General features: G+C 40.9%; 1 protein-coding gene across 2 annotated transcripts in view; it reads left to right on the top strand.

Moving 5' to 3' along the window:
• Positions 1-12,501, top strand: part of CAMK4 (calcium/calmodulin dependent protein kinase IV) — a 98,619-nt gene that overhangs the window by 46,407 nt on the left and 39,711 nt on the right. The window contains exons 3-5 of one of the 2 annotated variants that reach the window (XM_063129544.1): positions 1,544-1,606; positions 2,204-2,286; positions 11,787-11,859. In XM_063129544.1, the coding sequence (XP_062985614.1) occupies positions 1,544-1,606; positions 2,204-2,286; positions 11,787-11,859 (219 nt within the window). The remainder of the gene's footprint in view (positions 1-1,543; positions 1,607-2,203; positions 2,287-11,786; positions 11,860-12,501) is intronic. The other variant, XM_063129545.1, reaches the window with a different exon arrangement.

Here is a 12,501-nt window from a genome sequence, read left to right as displayed (position 1 = left end):
TTATTGTCATTAGTAACTACTCTCTACACTTCCATCGCCCTGCTGTCATCCTCTTGTCTTGCAGCAATGCTTTTGTTTAGGCATTAAACTGTTCAGGGGAAGGAAAGTGCTTATCAAGCTGATTTCTGCATATTTCTTCATGCTGTTATCTCTGGGACTGTGCACAGCTAAAAGGTACTTGGGAACAAGGCAGCTATCAGTATGTGGTCATCTAACATCTTTTGTAAATACACTGCATAAACAGAATGTTTAAATGGTAATGCAGGATTTAAAAAATCCTATTGAATAAGATTTATGTTTAGTAATGGGTGGATCCCCTCCAATATGCACAGAAAATAACTTGGAGGACCAAATTACATTGTGTAATGTCTCAAGGCCATATTGACTCTGGTGTCGATCCGACTGCTGCCACAACTCTCCCAATGGAAGTCCTTCCTACTGTTTCTTTCGCCTGCTTACCTTTACAACCTTGTTTAGAATGTAAGCCTGTGCGGCAGGGTCTTGCTATTTATTGTTTTACTCTGTACAGCACCATGTGCATTGATGGTGCTATATAAATAAATAAATAAATAAATAAATAATAATAATAATAACCAAAGATAGTAAAACTCTTCACTTGGTATGTTGGCTCTTAATCAAAGGCATCGTTAGGAACCATATGCTTAAATTATTTTTTACATATGCTTAATTTCCCCCCCTGATATTTAATCCAACTTCAGCAATGTCTGATAATTGGTTTCAACATCTTCCATAAATATGAGAGCTACATCAGATGAGCATTTTATTGCATGCTCGTTACTGGACACTCACAGATTTTTGTGGGTTCCTCTCATGACATTGTCTGCCTCCCACGTGCCTCCCGCCCATTCTAGCCTTCTTTGCGCGACAAAAAAATCCCCTGGTAAGTCCATATTATTTTTGAAGATAGAATTTGCTGCTATCTCCTGCTGTGTGCAGGAAAAGCGGTGCGATAAAGATGGCCCCAGAATGGGCCACGTGCACTTTTTTTACTTCCTCTTCCCTCTCCCTGAGAGAAAGAGGAAGTATCGAGCAACAAAAGCGGGGGCGGAGAAGCGTCGGTAGGCAAGTGTGATTCCCCCACCCCCCCGTCTGATGGAGCTCTTAGTAACATGGCTAAACTGCTCTTCTGTTTTTTGTTCTTTCATAAATATACTGTACTCTTGAATTTGGGGCCTTGTTTCATCTTGATAACATATTGGTGGATACTTCTTTCCAGATGGTTTTTTTTTAGATGCACCAGAAGCAGAGTACAATTTATCCCTTGACTTCAGAATAATTGGCCCTTATTGATCAAATTTCTATCATACTTAAGTACATTACTGAAATTGAATTTTCTTTAGGAATGCTAGTACTTTATTCCTAACATGCTGGCTGTTCCTAAATGTATTAACAAGGAAGTAAGTCATTGGAAGTTCTATGGGACTTGCTTCCTTTTAAGTGCGCTCAGGGTTGCTAGAACAATCACAACTGTCCAAGATGAATACCACTAACAACTTATTACATACTTTTTTCTTTTAACTAGGTAGATAAGAAGATTGTCCGAACAGAAATAGGTGTTCTACTTCGACTTTCACATCCAAACATTGTAAGTTGGATATTTCTTCAAACCAAATATAAAATGTGTACTTTCTTGTTTGCCTGCAATACAGATTTGATACCTTTCACTGCTGGCATGATGTCTTATTTTGCTACACATAAGAGGAATAAAACTCAGCCACACAACTAAGAGGAAAAGAGAGATAAAAGCTGCAGTTAACAAATATTAATATTTCTTGTCCAACTTAATGATTACACAAGGCCAAGGATTTCTAATAGATTAATATATGGCCCCTTTTTTTGCTTTAAGCCATGCCTTCTTCTCCTGGTCCCATTCAAAATGATTTCCATTGGGTTTTTACTAGATTTCAATTAATGGCATTGAGGAGTCCTAAGTAAAACAGTCTTTAGTTTTACTGGGGGCTGCTGAACCATAAGAATGTGAAGCCTTTAGGCAGAATGAAATACAGAGAGATTTTAGAAAGAAATTAAGAATTGGAATAAGTTCAAATACTCAAGAGCAAACAAATGGGATATATGCTTCTTCCATCCTTCATTATAATTTACTTGTTGTAGTTAATTTTAAAGCATATAATACTCTGAAGAGGGGAAAAAATGGAAATTCCTTATTTTGTGCCTTTCTCAGATAAAACTGAAGGAGATATTTGAAACCCCCACAGAAATCAGCCTTGTCTTAGAGCTGGTCACAGGAGGAGAGCTGTTTGACAGGTAGGTGATATATGAAAATTAAACCATTTGTCATGTAGGAATATGATTATAATGGAGACTCTTGCTAAAAAAAAGTGGGGAATAGCTTTGTGTTGGCTGGGTGGGAAATTGAGAGGCTGAGGTGATGTGGTGCTTGGTTTGGAAATGGCAGCTAGTTCAGGATGCAGCAGATGGTGCTCAGTGGGGCACCCAGCCATCTATACAGTACATCTATGCTAAAAGAACGACGCTGGCTATTATTTATTTATTTACAATATTTATATACTGCTCAATTATCTAACACAGGCTTCAGAGCGGTGAACATAGGTATAAACAGTAAAAGAAAGAAGATTTAAAAAGCAAATTAAAATTGTTTAATTTAAAAACAAAGGAACCAGAAAAGCAGTGGCTGGTCAGTTGAGGAATGCTTCTCAAAACAGTTGTTTTCAGGAGGCACCAGTAGCAGCCCAGTGTTGGCGCCTGCCTGACCTCCAGAGGAAGAGAGTTCCACAGAGAAGGGGCCACTACACTAAAGGCTCCTCTCCTGGTGGATTCCAATCGGGCCATAGGTCCAAGTGGAACCACCAGGAGCATGCCCTCTGATGACCTCAGTAAGTGGGCAAGTTGGTGAGGCTTACTGAGCTCAGTCCTCTGCAGACTTGCAAAGGACGTAGGTCAGATCCTACAAACAACTGCTGTCCCTGACTTGCCTTATGACTGGTGCTTAAATGTACAACTTCTAGTTCTTTGAAATGGTTTAATATATCCTAGAAGAGGAGCACATGTATGGTGTAGTTGTTAAAGTGTTGAACCTTTTTCAGCTCGAGGGCTGAATTTAATTTCAGAGAAGCTCCTGGATTGCACTCCAGTGCTGGGCGGGGCCAAAGGGCCTAAAATACCAAAAATGCCAGCATATTTTAGTTTAAAGCTCTTATTGCCAGTAACTAAGCCTTAGAGGAGGCATTTCAACCTTTTAGAATTAAAGTGCACAAAACCCAGCAAACCATGAAACAGTTGGTGCTGGGTGGAAAGGAGTGGGGCCAAGGAAAGGGGCGTGGCCATGTGGGGCAACCTGAAGTGCCAGATTTGGCCCATGGGTCTAAGGTTCCCCACCCCTAGATTAGAGGTTTGGAATAAGACTAGGAGACCTGGGTTCAAGATCCCACTCAGCCCTGAAGCTCACTGGGTGAACAAGGACCAATCACTCTCTCAGCCTAATCTACATTACAGGGCTGTTATGTACATAAAACAAGGGAAAGAGAGCCGTCATGTATGCCTCCCTGGAGGAAGGGTGGGAGGAAAAAAAATCTAATATTTTTTTTAAATGACGTATCCTTTCCATTGTAGCCTCGCTAAGCTAATATTTTATGAGGATTGTGTATGGGAAATTTTATACCTGACATACTGACAACACTACACAACACTACACAACCTAGATCATGAACACACTGATTACATCATTATGTCAAATGGGTTTATTGTTAATTGACGGTCAACAGAACAATAGTGAGTAATGAACAGTGAGAATTTTAGGAGATGAATGTAGGAGGACTGCCAGCAAGTGCATGTTGCCAAATCTGCAGGGGATTGAGGAGTGGAGGAGAGAAGTGTGCAAGAAACAGATGGACCATTAATAGAAAAGGAAATGGGAGATAGAATATCTAATCAGCAAGATAATGTAGAGCTACATCATTAGCATACATGTAAAAATTAGTCCATTTTGAACATTTTGCTTTTCTTATATTTCTTTCTGACTGGAGTGCTGTATCTTCCTAGAGGTTAAACAGACTCATGGTACCCCATGTTTTTGTGTGCTGAAGAGCATGGTAACTGAAGGTTCCCTGCTTTCTTGCATTCTAGTAGTCAGATTTTTTGACCCATCTTTTGACTAGTATGGGTGGCAGAGAGCACATTATATTGATTTTTGTCCATCTGTATTGACTTTCATTTCACTTCCAAACCCAATGCAAAGTTCTGGTGATTACTTTGAAGCCTCTAAATGGACTGGATTGAGTATATCTTAGGAAACAAGGGGAAGGTTACAACAGCTGGAATTGTTTAGCTTGGAAAAAAGGATTAGTGGGTACATGACAGAGGTATACAAAATTTTGCATGGTGTGGGTAATATAGATAGGGAGACATTTTTCTCCATCTCCAATAATACTAGAATCTGGGCCTATGAAGCTGATTGGTGGGAGATTCAGGACAGATAAAAGGAAGTATTTCTTCACAAAGCGCATAGTTAAACTATGGAATTCATTTCCACAAGATATAGTAATGGCCATAAATTTGGATGGCTTTAAAAGGGGGTTGGATACATTCCTGAAGGAGAAGGCTATCAATGGCTACTAGCCCTGATAGTTGTGTGCTATCTCCAGTATTTGAGGCAGTAAGCCTGCATGTACCAGTTGCTGGGGAACATGAGTGAGAGGGTGCTGTTGCACCATGTCCTGCTTGTGGGTTCCTGATCGACAGCTTGTTGGCCACAATGGCCCTTTCTACACCTAAGGGTTATCCCAGGAAAATGGAGGGATTGTCCCTGCCTGCTCCCGGGATCCCCTGTGTGTCATTTGGATGCATAGGAACAATCCAGGGACAATCCTGGGGGCGGGGGGAAGGCAGGTGTAGAAACGGCCTATGTAAACAGAGGGCTGGGCTAGATGGACCCTTGATCTGATCCAGCATGGCTCTTCTTATGTTCTTAACACTTGCTTCTATAAGTTCTTTCCCACACTTAGAGAGTTGTTGAAGCTGCTTTGCTCTATGTTCTTTAATTTATTGAGATTAACATCCACGGCCACTAAAGAGGGCTTTTTCTGTGATGACAGCAACCTTACAGAATGCCCTACCAAGGAAATCCACTGACTAGCCGATAAAGGCTTATTTCAAGCATTCCTAGCCAGCTACTTATGATAATGATGTGTGTGTGTGTGTGTGTGTGTGTGTGTGTGTGTGTGTTTTAGTCATCCTTGATACTGTATTATTGTAATGTCTTAAAGTTTTGGATTGTTGGTTATTAAGGTTATTAAGGAGGAGAAGGAAATCAAGGTTCTCGGATATAACCCGTCTGTGCTACACTCTCTCCCACCATGTTCTGGTTTTCTGAGTACCAGAAAAGCAACTTCCTGGGATTGGCCAGCCATTAATTTGTTGAGTGCCGGCATGACATTGCTTGTAAACAATTCTTAACAGGATTGGTCAATGGGTACCTATTAGAATGTAAGGCTATGTGGCAGGGTGTTGCTGTTTTATTCTTTTACTATGTACAACACCATTTACATTGATGGTGCTAAATAAATAAATAAATAAATACACTTCTTTTCATATAAATGCTGTGGTCTGATTGGCTCTGTGGAACTAGATCAGCACCATAGAGGGGAGAGAGACAGAGCAGTCCCTTCGGATGTTATGCTTCACTTCCTCACTGCCTCTCTTCAATAGCTAAATACTAACTGTTGCTGCTCATAGAACTATGGGGAAACATTTTGAGCATGTGCATCCACACCTCTAGAGGGCACCAGGTTGGGGGAGGGCCGCTGTAGTCCTAATCACTTTGCAGCCTTTACATGGATGTAAGTCCCAATCCTAAGCATGCTTACCAGGAAGTACATACCATGGTAGAACTGGATGTTATAAGAGAGAGAGAGAGAGAGAGAGAGAGAGAGAGAGAGAGAGAGAGAGAGAGAGTCTCCCCTGACATCATTACACTTCTGTGTTTACCTGCTCCCAATTATGTGAAGTGGGCCTGGACAATATCAAATATGGGGGGACAACAACATTATTAAGCACAGTTCCTTCATGATGGCTGGAGATCATATTCTGGTCTCTACAGGGGTAGCTAGAGCTGCTTGCTAAAACTCTGAAGTATTTGCAAAACTAACATACTGGATTCATTTTCAAAGACACATCATTTTTGTAGCTATCTAAAGAAAACTTGGCAACAAGAAACGGGAATTGCTCCAGTGCTGATGCCAGACATTAGAGAAAGCATTCTATGATATTAGTTTTATTAGAGACAGAAAGAGATCCCATTTTCTTTTAATGTTTACAAACCTTTCATTTGGAAGAAATTCTGAAGGTAGCTTTCATTTTTAAATGCTTGCTCTAAGGAATTATTAACTTATGCATTAATCCCTACTTCATGCAAACCATCATTTAGCAAATATAAAACCTTAAGGTATTTAAAATAAGAGACTAGACAGCATTTCCCAACATGGTGCCCTTCAGATGTGTTGGACAACAATTCCAAATGTGTTAGATTACAACTCCAGATGTGTTGGCCAACACTTCTGGAAGACCAGACTAGAAGTATGCTTACTCAATATAGCACTGAATTCTTCATATTATGCAGAAAAGTATTTAAGTGACACCAGTGTGAATTTATCAGTATGAACTATATAAGCAATCCTATTGAGCAAAAGTAGAATCCAGTACCATAATGGGAAATATTCTTGTTAGTTAGCATTTTCTACTATCTGCTTTGAAATCACAACCTATAGGGTGGCCATTTTAAATCCTTCTCAGCCGCATTAAATAAAGTCAGGAGGTGAAGATGGCCTTGAAGAGGCACAAGATTCAAATTGGGGTCTAATTGACTGGGCTCGTTTGCATAAACTTCCATTTTCACTAATCAACCCGAGAGAAGCATGAAATAAAGTCTATGCATAAATGTAATGCTAAATCAGCTGCTGGAAATGGCAGATTACACAGGAAGGTGCAGACGTTAACATGCTGTAGTGAACTTAACGCAACTTATGTCATGCCAGGGAGAACAAAATACATCTATTAAATGAAACTGGAGCCCATGTTTTGTTCATCCAGGTGCTCTAGAAGAGAGTTTCAGTTAAAGATCGTCTGCAAATTTCCAGCATTTAATTCTCACTCAAACCCAGCTACCCTAGCTGGTTGAGAAACCATGCATGCACATCTCTCCACTCCTTTGATCCAGCTACTAGGGCTATCCATGCATACGGTGTTGTAGTGGAGCTAGGGCTTCACCTGGATTTTTGATTAGCAGGGATGCTAATGTCATCTGCTACCCTTCTTAGACTTTTCTGTTCCCTCTGAGCTCAGTTGCAGTCTCCGCAGTGGGCAAGGGGGAGACCCTGTTCAGATGGCACGCTAAGCCACAGTGGTTAAGCATTTGGAGCTAAACTTTATGGCTTAGTGTGTTATGTGAACCATGACTTAGCATGTCGTGTGAACCATTCCTAACCATGGTGGCTACATAACCATGGTGTAAGCATGCTCACTAACCATATCTGCAAAAAGAGTTAGAGGCCTAACCATGGCTTAGCGTGTTTTCTGAACAGGCCCAATATATTTTTGTGAGCTATCACATGGCAGCGTGTATATATAGAGAAAGGTTTATCAACACAGTTACCTGCATTGCTAGATGCATACATCACCCTTTCATTTTAAGGATGTTTTAATCATGTATGCTATGTTTTTAATCAGTTTTTAATGTGTTTTATATTCATTGTTGTTCCCCACCTCGATCCAAGTGGAGAGGTGGGTAAGAAATTATGAGGAGGAGGAGGAGGAGGAGGAGGTGGAGGAGACTGGCATGATGCTTGGCCTGTACTTCAAAGGGGACCACTACACCACAGCATACATCACCCTTTCATAATAAATTGGTATTGTTAGGGAAGAGACTGGATATCGTTCGTCTTACAGTTTCCTCCATAAGAGCAAATAATCAGCATGATTGCCAATTTTGTGAAAGGGCTACACATGTGCAGCTCCAGCTGTTGCATATCCAGTTAAATCAGGATCAACGTCTTCTTTCTTTGCCAAAAATGGAGAGTTGTTAGGCTTAGGGCAGGATTCAGATGGGTTTTAAACATCTTCTTAGGCAATTAAAAGACTCCCAATTTTTCTTTTACCGTTATGCTCACAATAACCCCGAGACACTGTCAGTAGCATGATCCTGTCATCTCATGTAATGGATAGGGGTGGGGGCAGCCTTACTGTGTGTACAGGAAGACAGAATTTTCCACTACTTAAAATCAGAAAAATGTGCACCCCAGAAATAGGTTATACTCAAGAAATGTAATTCACTGATGTGTGTGCCACAGTTTGAATGAAGATGTGGAATGTGCTGATTTTTACCCTGGAATCTTACACATGTGTTTCTTTCTTAATTCAATAATTTACTTTGTGGGGGGGGGAGGGGAGTGCTTTTACAAGTACAGAAATATGCAGAACTGGGTTAATATAGGTAAGTCTTGCAAGGAAGACAAAAAACTCTTCCAAGCTGATTGCCAATATGAACCACTTGTGTTTGTTACCTGGACAGGCCTTACTGCCTGCCTTGGGTAGGGTCGGTGGCCTCAAAGAAGGTGACACCAAAGAGGATTTACTCCTTTGTGTGGAACCACTTCAAGGGGGATGCAAGGACAAAGGCCACTTGTTCTAACATCAGGTTGGCTGGCTTCTATGAGGATTTGGGCTGGGGAGGTTGGCTTCTCTTTTAGGACCTGACATGTGCCTAGGAAAAAGGATATGGGGAGAAATATGATGATCCAAGGTGGCCCCAATTAGTGTGGTGATGGGTAGAGGGAGGTATGGTGTTGGGAGGAGGGCTAGCTGGATAAGGGGACAGTTAACAGCCAAACTGTTCTTGCCCTCCCTTTCAATCCACCAGGTTTGGCAGTTACTGTATCAGACAAGATGCAATTCACACGTTTAGCTACTGCTCCCATTGGGTTGTATCAAAGATGACTTTGCCTTAGCAGGAATCATTTCCTGTCCCACAAATTGGGACTCTAAATGTTCATTAATGCCTCTTAGTTACTGCAGCCCTCTATGCCATATCTCATTCTGTTCTGGAGGGTACCTCAACCCTCAGGAGCTGCTTTACATGGTGAGTTTGGGAGGACTGGCAAAAATTGGAGGCTCTACCTTGCACACCGTATCTTGTGTTTTGGGGATCACATTGTACACAGCTTAATGAAAGGACAGGGAGATCCCTTGCTGTACTATGCAGAAAAGCTATTTTTGTTCCCTGCTTCACAACTTACAAGTGGGAGGATGAGTTATAGCATCGATGTGTTGTATTGCTGAGATATTTGTAATATCCATAAAAATAGTTGATTTAACACTTTGTAAAGAAGTATGAGAAGAGGGTCACGGCACTTATAAACACCCTAAACCTGTTTGGTTTTGTGATTGTTATTTACAGTATTTCCCCCCTTGCCAAGATTCACTTATTACTGTATTTTTTTCTTCCTTGACCAATATTCTCCATATGGTTGTATCTTTTCCAATATTCTCACGTCAACTATCCATTTTCATTTTACAGTAAAATTATATTCTAGCAGGTAGCTGGCAGCAGGGTGTGAAAAATCAGTAAACAGCAAAGAAAGCTTCTACAAAGTTATTTTTATGTCATTTGCTTCATACCGTCAACCTGCCAAGTGCCACTCCAAGCCTGGTCCAATTCTCTCCACTGATTTAGGCTGCCAGCTTTTCTTAAATCAAAAGTTGGCATCCCTGCACTGAACTACTTTTTCTGTGCTATAAAAAGTTCTGAGCAGAGCTAGATTAATGTCTTATTACCTTTGGATCGATACAGCAATAAAGTGAAATGGGAAAGGTTTGCTGGTGTTAGTGCGTTCTTGAATGCATCAGAGCCTCTAAATATACCAACCTTTTTTCTGCTTCTAACTCAGAAGCACTTCACAATAACTGATTGCTCAAGGTTGTTATACTATATTATATTAAGTGTAACATGGTCATTGCTATAGCATGACAATCTTTATAGCAAACTTTTTGTAAGGAGCTGTACTGTGACTGATCGCATTTAGCTCACACGTAGTCTTTCTCAGCTAATAATAATAATAATAATAATAATAATAATAATAATAATTTATTTCTTACGTGCCTCTCCCTTTGGATTGAGGCGAGGAACAACATTAGAACAGGAATCAATACATCTTAAAAATTCTTGATTTAACATTGATCTGGATAGGCCTGCCGGAAAAGGCTAGTCTTTAAAGTGCCTTAAAATCACACAGAGTTAATTTTACGAATCTCCTCCGGCAGGCCATTCCACAACCTGGGGGCGACAGAAGAAAAGGTCCTCTGGGAAACTGATGTCAGCCTAGTTTTAGCTGACTGAAGTAAGTTCACCCCAGATGACCTGAGTGTGCGGGGTGGACTGTATGGGAGAAGGCGATACCGCAGGTAACCTGGACCCAAACCATTTAGGGCTTTAAAGGTAATGGCCAACACTTTGTACTTCGCCCGGAAACTAATTGGCAGCCAGTGGAGTGATTTTAATGTTGGGGTAATATGCTCACTCCTAGATGTACTGGTGACCAACCTGGCGAACAGCATTGAATGGTTTAAAAAGAAAGATTGTTTCTAGACATGAGATATCAGGCTCTTCTTTGGTCTTCAAATCACTTATCTGAAGTAGACCTGTTGATTTCAGCGTGACTGCCCCAGAGTAAATGGTATGAAGACAATTCCTTTCAACTATCATCCTATGCAATGGTGCTTTAACAATGTAAATAATTGTCCTATGCTGCAATTTTAACTGCTGCACTATGATCTAAAGTTTCTAAAAAGTTATGAACTCAGGTAGTGTCCTGTACAACCCCTGGGAAACTTTGTTCCCTTGATGTATTGCTGGCTTAGAGTGTACTTCAAAGGCCTTACAATGCATTAACCCCACTTCTCTCCATCCTGCCCATGTGGGGTGTAGCTTCCTAGGGATGGGTTACTCAGGGCTAACTATCAGGCCAATATTCTCTGCTACATGTCAAGAGCACTGCCCATCCTCAGCCACGTGCCTGTCTAGCAACCAAAATAATAGAAATTGCTGCAGCTAAACCCATACAATTCAAGTTCATATTTGCCATGTGAGCTGTATCACGAGAGAAGCCACAGCTGTGCCATTGTTTGGTGAACCAAGAGTGTGACCTGGCTCCTTATTAATTAGCAGTGATAACACTGAGATTCCTATTCACAAAATAAAACAATTCAGAGAGCATCTAGACCTAAAAGCTGTCAAGAATGTAGTATAAAATGACAGACACCTACACTTACCTGTGAACCACTTTTATTTCATACTACTATGGTTAGGTTTCCAAGCCAGTCCTCTGCACACCTACCTAGAGGTTAATAGTATTCGTCTCAGTGGGCCTTATTCCTGACCAAGTATATGGAGTTTGTGCCGCTACCCTCTGATGCTGGAGTCCATAATTATGTACATATCTTACAATTGCTCGCATTTGAAGCATATCATATTTATTAGCATAAATATATTTATTTCCACAACACTGATATTGATATTTTGCAAGTGTCTTTTTATATTAGCTGAGAGTCAGTTGCTGTGATGAAGAATAAATCTATTTTTCACTATGAGTGGCGCCTTTTATTCTACAGGAGACATCACAGACTATAAGATTTGTGCGCTTGATTACTCAGCCATTAATTTTTAATGGCACATTTATCTAGGATTGTGTCTCATTGTAATACTTGAGTCTGAATGGCAACTTCTGGTTTCTTTATAGGATTGTGGAAAAAGGATATTACAGTGAACGAGATGCTGCTGATGCTGTGAAACAAATCCTGGAGGCAGTTGCTGTAAGTATTTATTAATTTTATAGACTCCAAATAATGTTTAACTTGGAATGTTTAACTTGTTTACCGTTTTGCCCCGCAACCCTCACACATGGTCGTCCCTGTCCTGCAGTCATCTTGCCTATTCCCATCCATTTTCCTGTGTTTTTCTAGGGTGGGGAAAGTGCGGCATTTTTTCTCCATGCAAGATAGAACCACCATTCTGTCCCCGTGTATTGCTGTCCTCGCACTATGTTACAGAACCTTCCTTCTTGGGGGTGTCTGCGTTGAAGGCCGGTCTTGCTGGCGAAAAAGGAGGGTGTGCTGAGATGCTCGAATGACCAGGCTTTTGCTGAGTCACTTGAATGTACTTCTGCTGCTCCAGCCGCACTCTCATTGCCCTCTCATTGCTATTTCTCCCCCTCGAAAGGCAGAAACGGCACCGAAGTTTGTCAATCTTAGTTACATTTGCAAAACGTTCAGAACATGCACACTCACACCCCTAGCCACCATGTGATGAACTATATGTAGAAATCCACATGACTCACCATGCTCTTGATGAGTGTCTGTACATGTGGTGAAAAGATTACCAACCTATAGTGAAAGCTTAGCCTGTGCTTATATCTTAGCCATTAGCAGGGGATGCATGCAAAGTAACTAGGTTTA

This window comes from Elgaria multicarinata, chromosome 6, assembly GCF_023053635.1.
Source record: "Elgaria multicarinata webbii isolate HBS135686 ecotype San Diego chromosome 6, rElgMul1.1.pri, whole genome shotgun sequence".
Taxonomy (NCBI): Eukaryota; Metazoa; Chordata; class Lepidosauria; order Squamata; family Anguidae; genus Elgaria; species Elgaria multicarinata.
This window is presented reverse-complemented; position numbering and strand designations above follow the sequence as displayed.